The sequence below is a fragment of the Lissotriton vulgaris genome, chromosome 2_1, assembly GCF_964263255.1.
Source record: "Lissotriton vulgaris chromosome 2_1, aLisVul1.2, whole genome shotgun sequence".
Taxonomy (NCBI): domain Eukaryota; kingdom Metazoa; phylum Chordata; class Amphibia; order Caudata; family Salamandridae; genus Lissotriton; species Lissotriton vulgaris.
The window spans coordinates 2,041,505,516-2,041,530,653 of record NC_141687.1 but is presented as its reverse complement, the minus strand read 5'-3'; the positions used below and the strand labels follow the sequence as shown (position 1 = coordinate 2,041,530,653).

Sequence of the window (25,138 nt, the reverse complement as noted above, 5' to 3'; positions counted from 1 at the left end):
CATGTTTCCATTAAAACGGTCAAAACGCTGCTATTAGGGGCAAGACAAGCCGTTTGGAGGTGAAAGAAGCGGCGCCCTCCCCTCTCTTACCACAGGCCGAGGAGCCGCCTGCCTTGTGCCTGGTCCCATCGGGCCCGACTGCCCGAGTCCATCACACTCCTGTTTATAACATTTCAGCTTCATCTCGGGTTGCAGCCGATGAGAAGTGGAGAGGGTTAGATATATGTGGCGCATACTTGTTACCTGTCTAAAGGAACTTCGCAGGAGCTGGTGGAACTGGCTGAAAGTGGTGTCATCGTGCCACGCTCTCCCTTTGCTTTCACTGTTTGTTTCTTTTCTACATCGATTTCTAGGAGAGGATTACAGTGTACCTGCTGGAAATGTCTGCAATAAATGTGTCTGAAGAACTCTCTCTTGCGATGTATGAGAATTATCTCCTAAAAACACAATGTTTAAGTATTTTAACGTTCCTTAAAAATAGAATGCCGAGTTTTGCGATAAACTTATTTTAAAATGGATGGATGTGTTGGCAGAGGTGTGGTGATTTAAACGGAAAGGCATTGCGCTAACGGGTCTGCTGCTGCCCTAATGTGCCTGCTCTGGTGTGCCTGTGTGTGTGCGTGTTATTGCATGTGCCACAGGCCCGACCCCTGCTGCGCATGAACTGTTGGCACTGCAGTTTGCACACTTTGCCTCCTCCTGTGCCCACATGCTCGCCCCTTGGCTAAGAGGTCATGCTTTCTGGAAGTGGCTAAGTTTAGCTCCGGGGGCGCACTCGGCATGGCCGGGAGGGCAGGGGGAAAGTTCATTGCAGTTCGCCGCCCTGCTGACCCGTGCAACTGTCCCCTCGTTGCGCAGTGATGGATGTGCGGCCGTTTAGCCGCGGCCTGCTGAACTCTCCGGGTCAGCTGCGGAAGCTCGTCCCTGTTCCTGCACACTCGCCCCGAAGGGGGTGTTGTTTTAGGGACATCTACCAAGGGTTGACCCTGTCACTCAGGGGGCGGCATTAGCGGTGCATTACCTAGAGATCTGAAGGAAGCGGGGACAGGAAGGGCTCAGATGCACTCTGATCGAGAAAAGCAGGTTTCACTTAGGACAATAATAGTTGCCGCTCGAGAGTATTTTGTGCGTGTTTGTAGAGCTAGGCACGGTGAGGAAATCCATGTTTGTAGAAGCGAGGCACGGCCTGCGGCCATGAATAAGTGACGGCGGGGGGGCGGGGCAGCTGAAGCCTTTGATGTGGCAAATGCTGCTGGCAGGGGGAAGCCTGAAGCGAGGCACGGCCTGCGGCCGTGAATAAGTGACGGCGGGGGGGCGGGGCAGCTGAAGCCTTTGATGTGGCAAATGCTGCTGGCAGGGGGAAGCTTGTGGGGAAATGCAAGCTCGTGCACGAGGAGCTTGTGGTCACGTGATTTCACGTGAACTGTTGAAAATCCTCGTAAAAAGTTAGCTTTGTGGATGGACGGCAAAAGGTCTCTCTACGAGACCTAAAAAGGAAAGCGCCCTAAGCGCAGAGATACTTTTATCAGTCCTGAACATGTATGCTGTACGTTTGCGTAGTAGAATAGCCAGGGCACTGCTTTGTACTCGGACAGCTGGAGGAGAGAGGCACAGAAGCCAGCATGCAATGCAGAACCTACAATAACAGGTGGCTGTGTAATGTTATACGCTACATTTTATCACTCTGATTATCGCCCGACCTCGTGTCATGCATGCCACTGTGTCGTTTCGATGGACACGTCGGCAGATTTCACGAATTACGGAGAACATATTTTGTCTCAAAATGAAATCAAATTAGGGCAAACTCTGCAAAGTTTAAGAATGAAACAGCGCTCTGATAAGTTGGAAAATGTTCATTTTGGGCAGAAATGGAAGCTCCACATTGGCTGTCTGAATCAGTGGGAAGATCACGCTGTGTTTGTTTGCTTTACTTTTAAAATTAAAAGTTAAGCGCGGGTACCCCAATTATAGCAAAAGTTAAGAAATAGACGTTTTTTCTATTTCTTTACTTTTGCTATAATCGCGGCACCCACGCTTTACTTTTAATGTTAAAAGTAAAGCGCCGGTTCCGCGTTTATAGCAAAAGTAAAGAAATAGAAAACAAGGGATGCGCGTGCAGCAGCGGGCATGCTTGTTGCGCGTTCTAGCAAGCTGGTCACTGTTTTGGAAGCACTTCCCAAAGCCGCTACTAAATAGCTCTCCGAGCAGCGCATGCGCGCTGACTCAGCGAGACCTAAAAACACATCAGGCATTATCTGGCAAGTAATGGGTCAGTGAGTCAAAAACATAACCCCATTCCAAAACCTTAAGAGATATGAATGGGCTAGCTCCAGAGATAATGGGGCTATGGCACAAAGGGATCATGAGGGTGTTTCCAAGTCTCACTCTCGCTCACTCTTTCGTTTTATACCCATTAAGGAATCAGAAGCAACTAGGAATCCAGTTTCAAACAAGTGGGCAGGCTCTCAATAAAAAAAAAATCAGACCTGGTCTTGCTGCAGAAGTACAAGGGGAAGAGAGCATGCATGAAGTGACATAGGTCTGAAATAGTCCAATGATTAGTAATCTAGCAAAAATGCGAGAGCACGTAAGGGTGAGATTAAGAATGCTTTGTCTACATTAATAAATCGTTGTAGTACATTCCTGCCCAAACAGGAAAACATGTGGACTCCACTGTTCCTTGATCGCCACTGTTCCCGACCTACCACTCAGACGTTATAGTTACTGGTCGTAGTAAGTACACAGCACTGCTCTTCCTTTGTTAATTGGTTGTGCGTTATCTTCTGCAGTTGATTGCATATGTTTGTACTTGATATATATGGCTGTAATATTACAGACGCATGCTCTTAGCAGAGGATTATGCACCTGATATGACATTAACTGACTGTGAAACTGAAAAAGACGATAAAGAAATGTTTTAAGCAAAAAATAGGAAAGCGTGAACTAACTCAAAATCCCCATTCACTACATTGACGAAAGAAATGGTGGCTGGAAAAAAATCTTGTTTCACAGTACCTAAAAGACTATTTATTTGAAAAATATATACTTTCATAGAAGATAACTAAACAAACAAAATCAGGATTTTTTTAAAAGTAACTTTAAACAAGTTTACCTCCTGGTCTCTGGCGTAGTCCTCTTTATCATATTCTTCTTCATCATCATGCTGTGTCTGAAGAGCCCCACTATCGAAATCCAGAGACATTGTGGCGTTTTAGGAGAAAATCTTCTTTAATGTAAACCTGAAGGGAAAAAACAAATGTCAGAAGAAATTCAACCATTTGCAAATGCAATGTACATATTAAACTGGCTTCTTTGATACTGTGTTTATTTGTTTTTACCTCCAGACACTATTTGTTCCTATCTTCCTCCTTCGTACCAAATCAAACTCAGACGGTTTGGAGGCATCACATAACTAACGATGTACGATTTTGAATGTTGATATTTGATCAGTGAACTTGGAAAGAGGAACAATTCATTCAAAAAGGAATTTTACTGAAGTATGTTTTTGAAAGGGTGCCGATATAAATATGTATAAATGCAGGCTTAGACAATCGTTTTTACTGTCTGCAGGTATTCATAAGGATGGGAATAAGTAGAGCAGGTCTTTTATTAGCTCCCCCTACTCTCAGTAAGACCTTCTAAGATGAATGCTCATAGACATGCAGAGATAATAGCTACTGTGCATAAACATATACCCCGGAGCATTACGGGAATATCTTAAGCAGGTACACTGGTCAAACTTCCAATGGCTAGAAGAACGTAAAAAGCAATAAGCTTGGCTAATTTTTAACTAAGTAATTTTTCATTGAAGACTGTGTGTGTTACCCTGTCAATGGGTGTCAATGGGTGTTTGAGAAAACATTATGACAACAGTCATTGTTGGATGAATGAATAAGTGACCGTGTCTGGGCAAGCTCAGTGTGATTAAGTTCATAGATGGATATGCAAGTTCACTGATTGGTGGCTGGCTGAATTGGTGAATGCAGACAGGTTATAACAAACTTACAAGCTGTGCCCTCAGACAGCAGTGGTGACAGCATTACACAATATCTGCAATTACCCACAAAAGCATAACGTTGCCTCACTGTTCAAAGAGTTTCTACAATGTCAAGAATTACCCCTAATTTGTCAGTGCAAGCATTCCGTCACAGCGGGCACCACAGTTCCAAGAATAGCCACCACATATTAAGAATTCTCAGGTTAGGCTTGCCCCATCACTCAGTAATCCTTACTGAACGTTTAGATTAGCACCACGATTCCTTCACCTTCAACATTTATTCAGATTCAAAATCAGTGTCAATCCTGACTTGCAGAAATAATCAGAATACATGTCTGCATGGGCCAAGTTGTACTAATCATTAACCTTAGAAACTGTTCAGATCTGCACTAGAATTCAGAAATCATTAGAGTATTTTGAGATTTTAAAGGCATGCTGCTTTCACAATCCGCAAACAACCTTTTATTACTATCCTATCCGGATCAATAAAAAGATGACAACACATTGTCATGTAACTGTCCCTATCCATAAGAGGAATCAACACCCAAGTAACTGCTCTTTATCGCAGATATCAGCAAGTAAGAAAAATCCAACCAGATATAGGTATGAAGAAAATGATGAGCCACATGTATAGAAGCCGCTAGGTCCCAAGACAAACCAGCAAGCTGAAGCCCATGCATTAGGATTGTGAAAACCTCATTGCAAAATAGCAAGCGTGAGTAGTGCATTTAGAACTATACAAACCATAAATAGGCTTCTAGAAACTGGAATTGTAACATAATAAAGCAGCGCAATTGGATCACCCACTTGGAAGGGGGGGGACCTATATTGCCATAACCTCCTGGTCTTTAATGGAATGTTGGTTTTGATTTGTAGTAAAGTTAGGAAAATCCCCATGCTATGAAAAGACAAGGAGTTACAGTTAAAATATCCGGAGTCTGCCTGTCTTGTGATTGCAGGCCTCGAAAAATAATAAAAATGTTACTAGACCTTCAGGTCTAGTCACCTGAATCATCTACTTGACCTACTTGCAATGCGCTCAAGCCATGAACTGGCCTAAAATTGTGTGATCCTAGGCAAATATGTTATTTCACCGAGTCACCTTTCACTTCTTTATCGCATAAGAGCACCTTCAAATATGCGAGTCCATCTTGTCAGTTGTATAAAAAAAAACCTTGTTTGATTTAATAGACATTTGCTCCATTATAATACGAATTTACCCCATATATAGGGCACACAACGCTTGACTTGGCTCTTATGTCACTAATAGCGTTAACATCAGGTCGGGCGCAGGAATGTTTCTCAGTTCATGTTCAGAAACTCTCAAACTTAATAACTATATTACGAAAGCATGATGTGGTAGCATACAGTTGTTTGTAGACACCACAATATCCATTGAAATGGCCACAAACTTTGATTGATATGAGGTTTTACTGATAAAACTATAAAGCATACAAGCAATAATGTGTAGAAATCGTATTTTAGCAAACATTTACAATTTATACACGTTTTGATCCAAATAACATCTTTGTTTTGTTGGACTTGGCTCTCTCTGACTGTTTTCTGGTAAGCAGGATGGGCCATCTCTGATTTGATAGAGGGAAGAAGCAGTCACCTACAACACCTTCACATCAAAGGCGCTGCCTCAGCACACTCACAAAGGGTTTCACACTATGTGTTTGTGCCCAAGACAAGATGGGGCCAGATCGGGGAGGAAGGAAATTCCAAACACCTCTTGGCATGGAACCTTTTAGATACTTCTCCTACTTTAAAGCTGGCACTAAGGATGGACCATCAGACCCAAATCTTCAGTAATATAAATGCATTTAAAATTACATCTCTGGGCCATTTGGAAGACTCAGAACGATTACTGTGCTGCTCTGCTGCAAGAAGGACTGCTTATCTGCTTCCAAAGTGAGAAGGAGTGGACCTACATATTAAACCCAGGACTAACAGAGTTACTCTAAGGGCTCGTTGGCTGGTATCTTGATCAGAACCTCAGGGACAGAAAAGGTCCAAACATGTTGAACCCAGCGACGGAACTCTGCCTGCTGTGAGGCCTGCCCTCAGAGTGGTGCCACCTCAGTCCTGGACACTTGGAAGCGGACCTGAAGGTGCTCTGCCAGCTCAGCCGTGACTTTTTGGCCAGAACCGACGCATCTCCTCGCAGCTCCCCATCGTAACCTCTGCCGCGTAACGCATCCCCAACGCAGGGCCCCTCAGCTCCTTGGAACTGATGATGTGCAATGCACCCTTGACAGAGGACCTAGCACTGCAGCAGCGCAGCTCCGCAGAACCTCGACTGCACAAAGCACCCCCAATGTAGGGCCTTGCACTGCAGTCCATAGCTCACTGGAACCATTGCTGCGCATAGCACCCTCGACAGGGGATCTTGCAACACTCTACAACCAGGATTTAAGATACTTTGTTCAGCTGCCCTAATTTGGGCCCTGTACTGGCACGTGCTTCGTCGATAAACAGAGTTGGAGCTTTGTACTTAAAGCACTATTTTTACCTAACTGTTTATATTTGCATATCTCCAGTTCTACTGATTCAATTTGTCGTTTGGTGTCAAATAATTTATTACATTTTACTCTATTTTTTTAAACTGCTGTGGGGTTTTTCTTGTGTTGTATTTTCACTTTATTACTGTTCGAAGTGCTCCATAAACACTTTAAACATTGCCTCTACGTTAAGCCTGACTGATTTGGTGCCAAGCTACCACAAACGTGAGCACAGGTTAATTTGGGGTTTGCTTGTGTTTCATATCGACAAGAATTGCAGTTTTTGCCTGAGCAGGGTTTCAACCTCCTCTACCAGTAACCCAATTTCTCACAGTTTACATCACAATTTCAAAGAATAAAGTGCTTTCCTAACAAATGATCTAGTTTGAAATATTTATACAGTTCACTTTCAAGCTATTCAAATGTTGTGTGTTAGATAAAAACACTCTCTGTAGCCTAGCACGATTGCCATACAGTTCCCTTACAAAATCCTCTAACTTTGCAGACAGAAAAAGAAACAGAGGTTCCGTAATTCTAAACCCGTTTCATAAAGGTCATGGTATCGTTACGATTTTGGTAGTAGCGAACCGTACATGGCGAGTGCGGCAAGTACGAGTGTTGTCGTCATGTTCGATTGATGGATTCACTACGTATTTAGGGATTTCGTTCTGAACCTTCGGGTTCCATTTTGTGTACGGCAGCCATTTTGTGGTTGCCCACACATAGGCCGATGACTACGGCCGAACGAGTCTTTGGGACACTTACACCTTTAGCTGACTTTTAGATGACCTGAGCGAACTGACCCCGTTGCCTGAAGCTAACCTTGCTGAGCCAGTTCCTTGTCCGGTAGCTGGTCGAGATAGAGATCAAAGAGCAGGACATTGCTGAGTTTATGGTACACGCACACCCCTCTATGTTGCTTCGCATCTGTTTCTGTTCCCTTTTTTATGGCCTGTTTATGGTTTGGGTTGTGGTCTTTTATTATGGGTTTGTTCAGCCTGTCCAAGCAAGAATGTTGGGCTTTCCCATGTCATTGATGGTGGGCTGGACAACTGAAAAGTGGGTTTGTCGTTATGCGATACCTTTTGCAATGTCACCTATGATTGGACAGTTCATAAATAATGGGTGTTTGTTAGGAATGTGATTTTAGCATAAAAGACGATGTCTCATAATATGAAAATTGAGCAGTCTCTAGCGGACCTACCCGATGTCGTACTTCGTAGACTTCTGTTCCTGGTTGCAGCCAATAAATTTGATCTTTGACGTCACCGAGAAGTATCTCGTGTCTCTGTATTCAAAGACAGGTGAACTCTAAGACATTGGGCGTGCCCCTGGCGCCGCTGGGTTCTAAAACCCGGTTCTTCAAAACAAACACCAATCTTGTGGAAAAAATGGGCAGCAATTTGTAATAAGACAAAATCTGGCATTTGACCGCTATCGCTGAATGCACAGAGTATGTGACAAGATAAAAAACAAGATTTAAAGGAATCTTTATTACTTATTCACTTTCTGAATTAACAGAACACGTTTGCCAGTTTGAGCTCTCTCTCCGAAAGGGCCAGTAGGAACTAAAAGTAGCTTGCCCTGATAAAATCCGACTCGCCATAGCAAATAGGAAGTAGACTTTTTAAAGCCTGGATCAGCTGACTTCAGGTAGACTGTCCTAAAAGCAGACAAGTTAATAGCCCTAAAGATATCCTCCAACACTGAGCAAGTACAGAAAGCTTTGGACATTATAGCACATCACATGGAAAAAGTGGGACTCAAAGTAGGAGACGTTGCTTCCGACAACCCGAAAGCCTCTCGAACCCAGTAAACATGGCTAAGACAAGTGATTGGAAGTTTCGTAAAAGAAATGAGATGATCAGAAGAAGGTCAAGTCCACGTTTATACAACCTGAGCAAAGAAACAAAGTACAGGAAGGAAGAGGACAGAAAGTAAGAATAGGGAATCAATCCAAAAGCCATCTTGGTATAGGCTGAAGTGTAAAACGTGGCTCCATCTGGGTAAATGTAACCCAGATACGGGAGGTGTCCCTGGTGGAAGAGTAGCAAGGAAGAGGGGCCTCTTGAGGCAAATATTAATTATGAGGGGAATAAATAAAGGGCACATACAGAGGGAAAAATAGTTTCAGTAAGGCAGAGGCACAGCATAAACCTTGCTGTTAAGGCTGATCATCCTGTAGGATAAGGCTTGGGTAAAATGCTGCAACAGAATTTGTACTAGGGAGATAGGAAAGTAAAAAAAAGAGGATCCGAACATGGTGCCATGCATCAGCAAAACGAATCTGACCAGGCAGACTTTTAACCATGTTTGATTACTGGATCCCATGACTCGGACCAATCCAGCAGAAATTCTCATTTGTAAACGACAGTGTTTATGCTGATGACATAACACCCCTCCTATCTATCCCTAACTGATTTTTTTCACTGTCCTTTCTTCAATATGTTATCAACTACAAGAGGGTGAAGTGGCAGAGGCATTTACTATATGTCTCACTTCAGTCAGCAGAACTAGAGTAGCACTGCAGGTAGTTACTAAAGCTCCCTCTAAAGTCAGAGAAACAAGGGTAGTACCATAATTGGTTAGCAGACGCCCTGTATTGAATAAACTCTCTGTCCATAAAAAGGGCAAGTCCCCAGGTCCTGATGGATTAACGGTTTGATTTTGTACTCATTTTTTGTGTGTATTACTACTCAAAATGCTACAGGTCTTTTGTTATTTTTCCACTTCTGGAATTTGACTCAGTATATTTCAAGAAGCTACCATCTGCCTTATTTCAAAGGAGGGGAAGGACCACAAAGTCTGGAAGAATTATCATCCCATTTCTCTTGTGAATGTTGATTACAAGAGTTTTGCTAAGGTATTAGCTTTACAACTTGATCCTCTGCTACCAACTACGATTGGTAAAGAACAGAAGGGAGTTGCAAAAGGACGATTAAGTTCGGACAATGCCAGTTTATTTTTTAATGTGCCGAGTAAGGCTCCATCTATTAAAACTTCTTTGGTGACAAGAACAATCGATGCCGAGAAGGCCTTTGATTGAATTAACTAGGATTTCTTGATTTATTCTCTCAGATGGCATAGTCATTTCATATGATTGATTTCTTTATTGTATGCTTCCCATAGAGCCTAAGTGCTGGTTAACAAACAAACACCTACTTACTTTACACTGGGGAGTGCGTCAAGGTTGCTCTTTATCGCCACCAATATTTATTTTGGGTGCTGGAGCCTTTAATTTCTCATCTCTGTCATAGTTCCTCAATTTCGTGTTTCTCTAATGGGGATAAGCAGTTGAAACTTGCTGCCTATAAAGATTATACACTTTTATTCATTTCAAATCCTAATAGCAATGTTAGCTCTTCTCACTGAAATATCATCTCACTCAGCAGTCTCTGGATATAAAATTAATCCTGACAAGTCTGAGACTCTTCCATTCAACAAGTATTGTCTTCAATCTTCCTTTGGGTTTCTTTGGACCTCTTCTAATATCAAACACCTAGCTATTTGGTTCACTGATATTTCTCAATCAAAATGATGATATCCCCGATATTATTATGTATGTTGTCCATGATACCAGTCCATATTCAGAATCTCTTTTTTTCTTCTTTTTTAATCGTATCTTCTTTCTCACACTATGGAAACACAAAAAAAGTCAAGAATATTACTATCTAAACTCAAAAGATCTAAGTCAAATGGTCGAGTAAATTTACCTGACTTTCGTAGACACCATCACATCTTTTGCTTCAGGGATGTGAAATTCCTACAGCCCGACGCCCAGGACATATTGTTTGGGGTCAAGGGCAACAAGTTTTAATGTGTATTTTGTCCTTGGGACAAGTAGGCCCAACCCCCTGCAGCACAAACCCTTTGGCTGCCAGTTTGCAGTGCCACATTAAGGGTCAGGGAAGGGCACTGCCTGCAGTTAAGTTAATATTTGTGTGCATATGTTAATGCTGTTTAAACTTGTATTTATGGTTGATTAATTTAAAGCCTATATTATTAGGGTGAGCGCTCCTAGTAAATGTAAATTCTGACTGGTTCCTGTATGAAAATGTGTACACACGGTTTTAAAGTTTAGCAATGGGGCGTGGCCAAGATGGCGGGGTGAGCGGACGCTTCCTCCCGTAGCTCCTCCGGCCCGGCTCAGCCCGAGCCCTGATCGCCGCGCTTCTCTCCCCCCGCGGCTGCACTGCGGGCGAGAGAACTGTGCCGGAATTCCTGGGGCACACTTTGATGCCACTTTGACTTTCGTGGCCCCGGGGGAAGTCCCTGAAAAGTTTATCCGAAGATCGCTCCGAGGAGCGGAGCCTGGGTCGTCCCGAGGAGAAGAGCTTGGAGGCGGAGCATACGGCGGCGCTGTCCGCTCGCCTCGGCTAGGCCGAGTGCTGAACAGCTGAAAGCCGGAGATCCCGAGGGAGCGGAATAGGCGGACTTCGCGGAGTGCCGGAGCTTCCTGACCAGTGCCCTGGTGGCGAACACCGCTGTTGGGCGACGGACCTCACCCCTGCGCCGGCGACCCTCCCCCTGCCTTGGACTTCGAGGGGTGACGCCTTGCGAACTCCGCGCCCGGAGACGCTGGATGGCGGAGTTCGAGCTGTGCCCGTGCCGGGCGAATTAACTAGTGGCGAGGGGAGCCGCCGGTTTCGCCCCTTCCGGACCCGTTGCTGTTTGGGGGTCGCCCATGGACTTGCCGGCCCGGGCTACCTCCTTGGGTCCCACCCTCCCGCCATCTTGTCTTTGTTTAGCTGTGCCCAGTGGCCCTCGCCCGCACCCTTCTTCTACGAGGGCCTCGATTTGTCCTGGCACCGACTCATCTACTGCCCTCCCTGGGAATACGAGACTGGAGGCCTCCACTTTGGACGTTGCTGCCTGCCCTGCTGGCCCGGGGGTCGTCTTGCCCAGGACCGGGCCGCCATTTTGTCGCCTGTGACGCACTACCCTTGTCCCCACCGAGGGCCTCACATTTGGTGCCCGCGAGCGGTGGCGCTCGCCTACAGCGACTGACCCTAGGCTTCACCGGGGGCCAAGATGGCTGGGAGACGTGGCGCGGCACGAGGAGATCGCACTTTGCCGGAAATGCTCGGCAGGTCCCAGCAACTACGCGACAGGACACAGCCGTCCCCGGGGGCCTCCCGGACATCGACGGACGCAGCCGTGGGCGAGCCACCAGTCACGAGGTCCTTCATGGAGGACTTATTCAGCTCCCTCAAGGAGGAATTTCAAACTCTTAAGACCGAGGTGGCTGGAGAGGTCCGGGAGGTGCGCAGGGAGGTCGAGGGCCTGGGCGAGCGGGTCGATGCTGTGGAAACGACGGCCCAGCGTCGCGATGAAGAGATAACCCATCTCCAGCAGGACGTCCTCCGCCTCCGGGAGCAGTGTGTTGAGCTCCAGGCCCATTCGGAAGACCTCGAGAACAGGTCCAGGCGGAATAACATTCGGGTGCGAGGTGTTCCGTCCGCGGATGAGGGTGGGGACCTGGTGGCCTATCTGCAGGACTTGTTCCGCGACATCTTGGAGGAAGGAGCGGACTTCCCGATCCGCATTGATAGAGCGCATAGGGTGGGCCGCCAGCGCCAGTCATCGGCTCCCCCGCCTGATATCCTAGCTTTCCTGCCGGATTTCCCCCTGAAAGAGCGCATCATGACGGAGGCCCGCAGGAAGCAGCCGCTGACCTTTCGTGACAGACCTGTGGCGCTCTATCAGGACCTGTCCGCCATCACACTGCAGAAGCGCAGGTCTTTCCGCATCGCGACGGACTTTCTGCGAGAGCATGAGACACCCTATTCCTGGGGCCACCCCTTCCGTCTTATCTTTCGATGGAATGGGGTGCTGCATCAGCTGCGCTCTCTGCAAGATGTCTGTGGAGTATTGGGCCTTACTGCTACAGAGGAGGAGGGGGCTACACCTGCATGGCGGCGCCCCGAGCGGCGGGGCTGGCGGAGGTCGAGGAGGCGCCCATCGTCAGCGCCGGCGAGTCGTCCGGACTCGCCCACCATCAGGGCAGAAATGGCGGAGGCCCTGAGGAATGCGGCCAGGAACTTGCCTGAAGCTACTGGTGTGGCCCTGACGGCCTAACTTTTCTCCGGGGGGAGAGGTTCTTAGCTTTAACGGTGCTGAGCTGGGGCTGGGGGGGTGGGGGGGGGGGGAGGGGGGTGTGTGGCTGGACGTCCACTTGACTTTTTTCTACGGACTCGCCCATTTGGGCTAGACTGAGACTATGGGGTGTTGTTTTCTGTTTTTTCTTACTTTGGTTGGTTGCCATGGGTTGGCTCTGGGGGGGTTTAACTGTTGGTTTGGTGTGGGGGGGGTCCCGTCCGAAGTGGTCCGAACATGTGCGATGTTGCCCCTGGCCTTCCCTGCGCCCCTGCGCCCCTGCCCCGCGCGCCCCCTCCGCTGCTCCCTTGCCCACTGCATAGCGCATTGTTTCCCTGGAGGCGATGCCGCCCCTGAAGGTAGTGACCCTTAATGTTAAGGGCCTGAATAACCCCGTGAAACGTAGGGCGATCCTTTCCCTGTTGGAGGGGTCGCAGGCGGATATTTGCCTCCTGCAGGAGACCCATTTGCTTTCCAAAGATTGCCATAGGTTGCGCTCTGCCAAGTTCCCCACGCAATTCTTTTCCTCTGCTACGACTAAGACTGCTGGGGTGGCCATTCTTTTAGCCAGCTCCTTCAGGGGGGAGGTGTTACATAAACAGGCTGAGCAGAAAGGGAGGCTTCTGGTGTATCGCATGCGGTTGGGAGGTGTTACCTTTACGGTTGGTTCGGCGTACAGCCCGAATGACCACCAGGATCGTTTCCTGGAATCAGTGTTGGTGGACGTTACTGCCTCGCCCGATCGCCATATCATCTTGGGGGGAGACCTGAATACGGTCTTCGACTCCACCCTGGATAGGTCTGCCCAACGCTTTCCACAGACAGGGGAGCTTTCTAGGGCGGTGCAGGACCAGCTTGCGGAAATGGACCTGCATGACCTCTGGCGCGTCCTGCACCCCACCGATAGGGACTACTCCTATTTCTCCCACGCGCACCGCACGTATTCACGGTTGGACTACCTCTTGGTGAGTGGACCGCTTCGCTCGGCCGCCACGGCAGCGGACATCGGGGTTTTGTCCCTGTCCGACCACGCACCGGTTTCCGGAATCTTTGCTTGGCCGGCGCCTCCCCCCTCTAGGGGGATGTGGCGGCTCCGGGACACGCTTCTCCATAAGAAATCGGTCGTAAAGCGAGTGGAGGAGGTCATCCAGGACTACCTGACCCACAATAACAACTCTGCCACGTCCCTGGCGACGCAGTGGGCGGCTTTGAAAGCGGTCGTCAGAGGGGAGTTTATCTCCATTTCCTCGGCGGAAAACAGGGAACGCCAACGCAAAAGGGAGGAACTGACAGCGCAGGTTCGGGAGCTCGAGCAGGTTCACCGCCGGACGGGGGCTCCTCGTATCTGGAAGCAGCTGAAGGCGGCTCGGAAACTCCTCTCTGCGTTGGATCTAGATCGGGCGGAGTATGCTGCGCTGCGCCTGAAGCATGCCTTTTACACCGGCGGAGACAGGTGCGGTAAACTCCTGGCCCATAGGCTCAGGGCTGCGCAGCAGCGCAATGTGGTGAAGGAGCTGGTGGGAGTGAACGGGATCCCGGTTTCCGGTGACGCGGAGGTGGCAGATACCTTTAGTTCCTTTTACGAGGAACTGTACGCGGCGGAGCCTTCCCCACCGGGAGAGGCTGAGGCCTATTTGGAGTCCGTGACCCTTCCGGCCCTGGACCCCTCCCAGGCGGACCACCTGGAGAGGGACATTCACGTGGAGGAGGTCATCTCCGCGATTGCACGGCTAAAACACGGCAAAGCCCCGGGCCCGGATGGTTATACGGCCTTGTTTTACAAGACCTTCTGTCCCACTGTCGCGCCTCTACTGGCTCGCTTGTTCAACTCCTTCTCCGAGCCGGGAGCTATCCCGCCGGACCTTCTCTCAGCGACGGTGTCGGTTATCCCCAAGCCGGGGAAGGACCGGACCCTGTGCGGCTCGTACCGGCCCATCTCGCTCCTAAATGTGGACCTCAAGCTTTACACCGGAATCTTGGCGGCCAGATTGGGTTTACACTTACCAGGTCTGGTGGAGGCAGACCAGGCCGGTTTTGTACCCGGTAGGCAGACGGTCGACAACACAAAGAGGGTGACGCACGTGCTGGAAAAGGCCTCACGCATTCCGGGGGAGCGGATGCTGCTATCAGTCGACGCGGAGAAGGCCTTTGATAGGGTTCATTGGCCATATCTCGAGCTGGTCCTTGGGAAACTGGGGATCGGCGAGAAGTTCCGCACTATGGTCTTTAACTGCTATAGGAGACCATCTGCGTCAGTGCGTGTCAATGGACACAGCTCCAATTGCTTTGCCATTGAGCGCGGCACGAGACAGGGTTGCCCCCTCTCGCCGCTCCTCTTTGCCCTCTATATGGAGCCGTTTGCACAGAGGATTCGAGATAATCCGGACGCTGTTGGGGTGAAGATGGGGCAATACACGCACACTGTCAGCTTATACGCGGACGATGTCTTGCTGACCCTGGACGACCCCAAGCGGTCGCTCCCTGCCTGCGTCCAGGAACTGGACGCTTTTGCCCGTGTGGCGGGTTTTAAAATGAACTTGACTAAGTCGGCTGCACTGGATGTGTCGCTCTCTGCTGACACCAGGCAGGACCTTCAGAGTCTCTTTCCTCTGCAGTGGTCCTCCTCCACGGTGCCTTACCTAGGCATTTTGCTTGCTCCCTCCCTGCCGGCCATGGTTGCAGCTAACTACTCCTCTCTGGGCAAAAAGATCAAAGAGGAACTCGGCCGATGGAACAAGGGCCTACTCTCGTGGTTGGGCCGTATCGCGGCGGTGAAGATGACGATACTGCCTCAGATCCTATATCTCTTCCGCGCTCTGCCCCTCCAGCCCCCCGTGGGTTGGATACGGCAGGCGCAGGCGGACATATCTCGCTTTGTGTGGCAGGGCCGTAAGCCTCGGATGAAGCGGGTCCTCTCCATGCTGGCCCCGGAGGCGGGGGGTCTCGGAGTCCCGGACCTCCGGAGATACTTTCAGGCGGCGCAGCTTCGGTATCTGGTGGAGTGGAGCCGGTGGGAATCGGATAAACACTGGCTCTTTCAGGACCAGGCAGTCGCAGGCCGTACCCTCCAGGAGGTCCCGTTCCTGCGGCGCGCTCACCGCCCGCCTAATCTCTACGCCTCTTTTATCACCCGGGTCCCGCTGAGAGTGTGGGACGTGGTGTGTGAGCTGCGTGAGCTCACGACCTTTCCATCGCCGTTCACTCCCATCGCTGACAATCCGGACTTTGCCCCGGGTTTGGAGCCGGGAGCTTTTTCCCACTGGGTGAGTGCGGGCTGCAGGGCGCTTTTCCAGATCTACGGGCCGGAGGGCGTGCTCCCCTTCCAGCAGCTCCGACAGGAGTTTGGCCTGACGGAGGGGGACAGGCTGCGTTACATGCAGGTCCGCCACTGGGCTCTTCAACCCCCAGTGCGTGACGTCGCTGCCCGTTCAATCACGCCCTACGAGCGATGGTTGGTAACCCGGACCTCGGACGCCAAGCTCATCACTGATTTGTATAAATTTCTCCAACCCCCGCCGTTTCATTACCATAACCCAGGGAGGGAGCGCTGGCACAGGGAACTGGGTAGGACCCTGAGTCACAAGGAGTGGGACAAGATTGCGTATCGGGCGAGGCACTCTGCGTACCATACTGGGCTGACAGAAACCTTCACTAAAGTGTCCACCTATTGGTACTATACCCCGGAGCGGCTCTATGAGATGCGCAAAATAGGCGATAAAGGTTGCTGGCGCGGCTGCGGACAGGAGGGCACCCTCACGCACGTTCTCTGGGAGTGCCCAGTGCTGTCGGCCTACTGGAAGGAAGTCTTAGATGAGGTGGATAGGCATTTTGAGATAGAGCTTCCGCGCTTCCCCGCGTATGTCTTGCTAGGCCTCCCCAATGATTTGATGTACCCGCTGAAATCCCGCAGGGGCAGGCAGATTGCGATTGCGCTAGGTTCAGCCGTTCAGAACATACTGATACTCTGGCGCACCCCTACTGCCCCCTCTATCACTGGCTGGCTGCATAGACTCTGGCAGGTACTGGGCATGGAGAAGATGTCGCTAACGGTGGCTGGGAATGTCGACCAGTTCGAGGAGCTCTGGCACCCCTTTTTGGCATTGCTGTCCACGGAATTCCACGAGCTCACGTGTCCACGGTATTTGCGCCTCCTTAGGCTGACGCCGCCGGCAGCTGCGGCGGAGTGAATGTGCGGATTGGGGGCCGGGGGTTGGGGGCGGGAAGAGGGGTTATATGCTTCTATTGCTGCCTTTCGGACGGGGATGTTGGGGTATTGTTTTCTTTCTTTTCCTCCTTTGCTCTCCTTTCTTCTTCCTTTCTGGGGTCGGGGGGTTGGTGGTACGGTATGCTTCTCCTTTACTGTGTTGCGGGGTGCTATTCGGGTGTGGCCTTGCTTAGGGAGTGGGGGTCAACAGGGGGGTCGTTCACAATGCCTTATTGCCTTCTGTATTTGCCTAGTTACCCTCTGGGACTTCCTGCCTCCCTGCTTTTCTTCTGACTCGCTGCAACGTTCCGCTTCTTGTATTGTATGTATGCTTGACCTCCTGCTCCCCTCCCCGTGTTTTTGTGCCTTAATAAAAAATACTTTAAACCTAAAGTTTAGCAATATGAGGCTATGCATAATGGTTCCAGAATGCTCTCTGATTATATGCAAACGTTTGCAGAAGCTTGAAAGCAAGATTAATGATTCTTTGATTTTAATATTCAACGTTCCTAAAAAACATGAAAGTAGGGAAAAAAAATTTTTGCTAAACTACAGTAAAATTTCAAGTTCAATTTCATTGCTGCATCAATTGGTAAAATGTGTTGATGCATGCTAGTATTTCTCAAAAATATTCATATTTGAAAATCAGTGTAACCAGTTTCAATAAGATTAATGGAACCATAAAAATAAACAAGCGTTGGCAAATCCATTTGGTCTGAAATTGCTGGTCAGCTTTTTAGTTTTGGCAATGCGTGACTTGTTTTGGCATGGTTTTTGGAAAACCTTATTGATGTGAGAGCTGCCGGACTCTCACCATTATAACAAACATTGTCAAAAGCAAAAATATTTTTTGTCTCAATAAAGCACACACTACCACATTAGTTATTGGCACTGAAACCAACTACTTTGTGTGCCGATATGCTCCTTGTGAAAGAGCAGAATGCGATCACTGAAGCAGAGAGAGGGAGGGAGAGAGATAGGGAGAGAGGCAGAGACCGACCAACAAAGAGCCCTTGGTATATGTCCTTGCATTAAGTGCAGCTATATGGCTTTCGTGAATTTACAGAAGTAGGGCAAGAAATTGTACTCCTAGTAAATATTTGTGAACTGCATTTTAGCATGAGCAAATATGCATGTATAGATTTGCTCATGCAAAAACCTGAGTGTTTGCAAGTTCGTTTTCCCTCAAACCACTTTTTTCCAAACTCTGGAGGAAGGTGTACGTCTGCCATTATAAAGAGTACATTTCCAATATTTCTCAGTATGGAAAAAGATTAGAGAACAGTTGTTGAAAACCCTTAAACATGCAAGTTAGTAGATTTGCACAGACTCAAAAGGGCATTCCAACGCTGGAACTATTGCTTACCACTACCTTCAGTCCCAGTATGTAGATCTGCCGAAACGTGGCAAAATAAAGGGATTGCTAGTATTCAAACACTACTATGGTATGAGCTCTGGGATAATCAGAGAGGCTATATAACAGTTCATATGATGAGATTGCTGCCATAATTTGTCACCGCACTACATGGCACCAAAGGGACAAGTGGATTTTGTTACAGGACAAGTAGATTTATGAAGCAACCTGCCCCATGGACAAGTAGATATTTTAATAAATTCCACACCCCTGCTGACAAGCGTCTCTTTGTCTCCAAACTGAATTATCCCCCCCTTTACCCATTGTGGATGGTGGTGAAAAGTAGTTGATTCTCCCCTTTACTCCACAGGACGCTCTTTATTTTGCCTTCCCTATTTATTTGACATGCTCTTCAAACATACTTGTTGTTCACTAAAACCATGTTCATGCTTTATTACCACTTCCCGGGATGAGTACTTACGGTCCCCTCTGTGATACAATAATTTAATCAAATATAAAAATAAATCTCTCTCCTGGAAATCCTGGTGGACTAGGGGTATAATCTGTGTTGCCGATCTATTTAAGCACAATGTACTACTTTCATTCCCTCAATTTCAGAAATCCTTCAAATGTTCCAACTCATTTGTTTCCCATTCTATCCTTTTAATGAACATATTACCAGATGTGTTTGTCTCTTTGGAAGTCAAATCTCCCTCTACCTCTTCGGAAAAAAATCACTGTAGAATATCTAACTTCCTCCCCAAAGGCATCTCTGATTTTTAAAAGTTTTTCCTCTGTGGGGTCTTTGAAAGATAAAAAAAAAACAAGCATTTGCAATATAATAGGTCTCCCATTAGGAAAGTTTGAGCTATTGGTATTGTAAATTACACATTTTTTATTTATGTGTTGGTTTTGAAATTAGCGAAATTAATAGCTTTGTCATTTACAATGCCAATAGTTTTAACTTTCGCAAATGTGACACCTATAGCATTTATAATGCAATATGTGTTGTATTTACGTGACTTAGATGTATTGATATTACAAATAACAATGGCTTTTAATTTTTTTAAATAATACTTAAATAAAAGTTATTGTAATTTATAATGGCAATAGCTTAAACTTTTGTAAATACCTTTTGTGAAGATTATGTTCAGTGTATTTTATTGTGACGAAAATCCAAGAACAGAAGGGAAATATTAACATCTTTTTGTGACATTTGTAATAAAGCTTGAAACATTGAGAGAACACATTTTAACTAGTTGTTGTTGAATGGTTGCACAGATTGATGCTGTGGTGGCGCTGAGTGATGTTGTGGTGGCGATCAGTGATGCTGTGGCGTTCAGTGATGCTGTGGTAGCGCATTGTGATGTTGTGGTGCCCCTGAGTGAGTGATGCTGTGGTGATGCGCTAGATAGATAGATAGATAGATAGAGTGAGGGTGATAGATAGAGTGAGGGTGATAGATAGAGTGAGGGTGATAGATAGATAGATAGATAGAGTGAGGGTGATAGATAGATAGATAGATAGAGTGAGGGTGATAGATAGATAGATAGAGTGAGGGTGATAGATAGATAGATAGAGTGAGGGCGATAGATAGATAGATAGAGGGAGGGCGATAGATAGATAGATAGAGGGAGGGCGATAGATAGATAGATAGAGGGAGGGCGATAGATAGATAGATAGAGGGAGGGCGATAGATAGATAGATAGAGGGAGGGCGATAGATAGAGGGAGGGAGATAGAGGGAGGGCGATAGAGGGAGGGCGATAGAGGGAGGGCGATAGAGGGAGGGCGATAGAGGGAGGGCGATAGAGGGAGGGCGATAGAGGGAGGGCGATAGAGGGAGGGCGATAGAGGGAGGGCGATAGAGGGAGGGCAATAGATATACAGAGGGAGGGCGATAGATAGACAGAGGGAGGGCGATAGATAGGACATGGATCGGGATGCAACACAGAAGGAGGGAGGGCATGTGGAAGGCAACACAGAGGGAGGGTGGATGGTAGGCAACACAGAGTGGGGGAGGGCGGTCAGTAGGCAACTCGGAAGGAGGGCGGAGGCAGCACAGAGGGAGGGTAGACAGGATGCAATACTGAGGGAGGGCAGTCGACGGCAACACGGATGTAGGAAGGGCGGTTGGGACGAAACACGTTTCGGCAACAGGGAAGGAGCAAGGGTGGATGGGAAACAGGGAGGGATGGTGGGTGGGAGACAACAGTGAGAGATAGGCATCAGTGATAGAGGGTAGGTGGTTAGACAATAGGGCGGCAACACAGAACGTTCACAGGGGGTTAGGCAACACGCAGGGTTAGGCAACACGCAGGGTTAGGCAACACGCAGGGTTAACGCAGGGTTAGGCAACACGCAGGGTTAGGCAACACGCAGGGTTAGGCAACACGCAGGGTTAGGCAACACGCAGGGTTAGGCAACACGGAGGGTAAGGCAACACGGAGGGTAAGGCAACACGGAGGGTAAGGCAACACGGAGGGTAAGGCAACACGGAGGGTAAGGCAACACGGAGGGTAAGGCAACACATATGATGGGTGGGCCAGCGGTGAGCCCAACGGAGGGTAGATGGACGGTCAGCAACACCAAGGGTGGGAGGTAACACGGAGAATCCAGGCAACACAGATGGTGGTTGGAGGTTTGGCAGGCAACACGGAGGGTGGGTGGGTGGTAGGTAACACAGAGGGTGGGTTGGTGGTAGGCAACACAGAGGGTGTGTGGGCGAGAGGCAACACAGAGGGTGTGTGGGCGAGAGGCAACACAGAGGGTGTGTGGGCGAGAGGCAACACAGAGGGTGTGTGGGCTAGAGGCAACACAGAGGGTGTGTGGGCGAGAGGCAACACAGAGGGTGTGTGGGCGAGAGGCAACACAGAGTGGGTGGGTGGGCAATAGGCAACACATTTAGCGAGAGGCAACACATTGGGCAAGAGGCAACACAGAGGGTGGGTGGGTGTACAAGAGGCAGCACAGAGGGTGGGTGGGCGAGAGGCAGCACGGAGGGTGGGTGGGCGAGAGGCAGCACGGAGGGTGGGTGGGCGAGAGGCAGCACGGAGGGTGGGTGGGCGAGAGGCAGCACGGAGGGTGGGTGGGCGAGAGGCAGCACGGAGGGTGGGTGGGCGAGAGGCAGCACGGAGGGTGGGTGAGCAAGAGGCAGCACGGAGGGTGGGTGGGTGTCAGGGCGGGTGCGAGGAAACACAGTTTAGGCAGGAGGCAACACAGAGGGAGGGTAAGCGGGAGGCAACACGGACGGAGGGTGGGTGGCCAGCAACAGGAAGGGAGGGATGCAACACGGTTTAGGCAGGAGGCAACACAGAGGGAGGGTGTGCAGGCGGGTGGCAACATGAACAAGCAACATGGAGGGAGGGTGGACATTCGTGTGAAAATAGCCAAGTTTGAGTAATGTTCGCGGTGTATCTAGCAGCCTTGAGTTATTAAAATAAGATTAACAAAATAACCAACAGTAACAAGGTTATCAACAAGTATAACTCAACTCAGATGTCGTATGTATAAATGTAGCAACAATGCGCAGTTATTCTATTCACACTTTGCCTTTACCGCTCGCTGCTCTGCCATGAGCATAATTGTCTGCTAGTAGTTTTGGAACGGGGGTTAATTGTGCGGACCTTGGTAAGTAAGTAAGTAAAACTTTATTTGATCCAGGCCTCTACTGAAGTCAACAAACACAAAAATAAAATAATTCCAAATACTCATAAAAATGGTACAGTGGTAATGTTCAGACACCAACTCAGACAACATTAGAGTGAATTTGATAGAATAGAATCTTTGGATTGTACTTCTTGTTTAAAACAGCTTCAAGAAGCTTTTTAAAAACTTAACCAGGTTATGACAAACATATTCATTAACCGGAGAATTACACAATGTAATCAAATCTTGAGCGGAGAAAGCGTTATACATTAGTTGAATTGGGATTATGTAACGTCAGCGGGCCTAAACTATGCTCTCATTAGGACAGATTAATAGAACGTGGAGCAAATCTTGTTGCCCACCTTTGGAAAGTGCACATATACCTTTAGAGTTATTAGTACCATCCCAGCTAGCTGAGAAAGTGGCTAAACGGAGTATGCCCAAACGTAAAAGTAAAGTACACCGCCGTACATCATGCTCTAATTGAAAAAGCAAGTAAGGGACAGAAGTTTTAAATTCCTTTCTTTCAACGAACCGTTTATAGTGAGTGCTTCAATTGACAGCAGTGATCTTTATCAGATTCAAAACCAATTCTAGGGGCCAAATGTTTTAAAAACAGTTTCAGATGTGCTGGAGTCCACTCCTGAACATCTGCAACCGGGCATTGAGAGGAGACCTCCAAGGCTTTTACCATATTCTTATTAAACGTGTACCCAGACGCTTCCTCTCTAAGAAACTCCAATTTTAACAAATATCTTAAGGTGTCTGGGGCTGCATTTAGCAGATTATATGCCCACCTAATAATATTACAAATTACTCTGGCAAAAAGTCCTGTAACCAATAGCTCAAGACGGAGGGCTTGAACTGGGACGGACTGTGCCACTTTTATCAGTTTTTGAAGAATGGTCCCTTCTTTTACTTTTTTTTTTTCACAACAAATTTTATTAAGTGATTAAGCAGCATAAGACACGTGGCTCCCCACAGTCAGGAGATCACCACCAAGCATCATGGCACATTTATATCACCAGTATTCGGTTCAATCAGTGGAAGGAGAAGCAGGTCGTAAGAACAAAAACAAACAAACCCCCCCTCCCCTCCACCGCCACCCATCCACCCTCATCCCCAACTACCCCGCTACCCACCCCTTATCCCTCCCTAACCCTCTGCACGTGAGAGTAGCAAGTATTATACATTTGGGTTGTAGTGTGTTCGGCATGACACAATTCTTAGGCCCATGCGACATCCTCCTCCTACGGTTCTTCCTCATGTTCCACTGAGGGATCCAGTTCCAACCCCCTATAATCCGCCCACCGCTTCCAAATCTTAAAGTGTTTACGGGGGCATCCTCTCGCTTCAAATACCGCGCGTTCCAACCCCATAAAGTAATCCAATCCAGCCTTCCATGCACACGGGGGGGGCTCGTACTCCCTTCCATGCCCGGGCTAGGTCCCTTTTGGCCACAACCAGACCCAATACCAATAAGTGGCGTTTATACATATTCCCACCGACACCCTCCAGTACATGAAGCAACCCTAGCCGAGGGGTGCGGGGAAGATCCCAGCCCAGTACCTCTGACAGGCAACTCCATACGCCCCTCCAGAAGCCAGTCAATCTAGCACACGACCATACAGTATGTAGCAGCGTACCCGTTACAGCCCCACAGCGCAAACACTCCGGGGAACCAATCAATCCCGCCTTCCACAGCCGCTCGCGGGTGTAATAGGCTCTGTGCGGATACTTAAATTGAATGAGCCTAAGCCGCATCGCAATAGCAGTCCCTCGCGGGGACTCCAGGGCTTCCCTCTAATCATCCTCATCAAGGGGACCAACATCTGCCTCCCAGGTCTCCCTGAGGGGAAGTAGGGTGGATGAGCAGTGAGTGACCAGGGTCTGATAAATTCGAGAGACTTTCTTATCACCAAGATCCCCCATAAAGACCTTAGCTTCTATCGGGCTAAATTCCGGAAGCGACTATGTCAGCGATGCTGGGCGCGAGCGCATGACGAAGCTGTAGGTATCGAAAAAACTGGGTCCGTGGCATGTGGAACTCAGTACTGAGCTCCTGGAACGATTTGAGTGTGACCCCCGGTCAGTACATGACCCAACGACGAGATCCCAATTGCATACCAGCTATCAAACCCCGCAAGGGAGGCCAGTTCTGGGAGCAACCCGTTGTTTCACAATGGGGTCTCCGCCGTCAGCTTACCCCACCAGCCCATGCGACGCGGTGCTTGTCGCCATACCACAAAAACAATTCCTGTGACACGCGGCAGTGCCCGCCGCAACCTAGCAGAGTACAGTATCATGTGTAGTGCGTTGTCCCCCATCAGCGAGCGTTCCAGGGTGTACGCCGGGTCGCCTCTGTCTCCATACCACCACTCATTAAGTACCAATAATTGGTAGGCTTGATAATAGGACAATAAGTCCGACGTGGCAAGACCACCACAGTATGTGGACAGGAAGCATGTCCGCAGCGCCACCCTGACTGCCCCCCCGGCCCATAGGAATCTGCTCAAGACTGAGTTGACCTGTTGAAACCACCGGGGACTAATTAGGTGGGGATAGCTTTGCAGTTGGTATAGGAGACGTGGGAGCGCAACCATTTTGAATATTGCGGACCTACCAAAGATTGTTAGGGGCATCCGAGACCACGTTTTCACGTCTGTTTGAACCCTCTCCCAAACTGGCACTATGTTACGCTCCCAGGCGATGTCCACTGACTCCGAGAGAAATACTCCTAAATATTTCAAGCCTCCGGTCGCGACCTGCAATCCCGACGCCAGGGGTCCTCCACGACACCGCCTCCCAACACCCACAGAGTGGACTTGCGTGGGTTCAGACAAAGGCCCGAAACTTCCCCGAAAATCCGCATGATTTCCAACACTCGGGGCCCGGAGCGACGCAGATCCGTAAGAAAGAATAGGACGTCGTCTGCATATAACGCAATTCTGTCCGTGAGGTTCCAGCTCCACACAATGCCCCGCATCTGGGCATCTATGTGCACCCAAGAGGCCAGCGGCTCCATCGCTAGGGCAAATAAGTATGGGGACAGTGGACATCCCTGTCGGGTCCCTCGACCAATCAGAAACTTTTCGGAGACTGCCCCAGCGACGCGCACCTAAGCCGTAATGTCGGTATAGAGAAGTTCGATGTATGAAAGGAACACCGGGCCCAGGTTAAGACGAGGCAGGAGCACAAACAGGTACGTCCAACTCATCGAATCAAACGCTTTATTTATATCTGCTAGCAGCAAAGCCGCCTGTTCCCCTGAGGCTCCCATTGCATCAACCACCGCCTGCGCCCGCCGGATATTGTGCCTCGTCGCCCTACGAGGCA

At 48.8% G+C, this 25,138-nt stretch overlaps 1 protein-coding gene across 1 annotated transcript in view; it reads right to left on the bottom strand.

The window, feature by feature from the left end:
- Positions 1-25,138, bottom strand: part of CEP152 (centrosomal protein 152) — an 804,909-nt gene that overhangs the window by 768,651 nt on the left and 11,120 nt on the right. The window contains exon 2 of the mRNA XM_086958276.1: positions 3,113-3,239. Coding sequence (XP_086814402.1) covers positions 3,113-3,202 — 90 coding nt within the window. The 5' untranslated portion in view covers positions 3,203-3,239. The remainder of the gene's footprint in view (positions 1-3,112; positions 3,240-25,138) is intronic.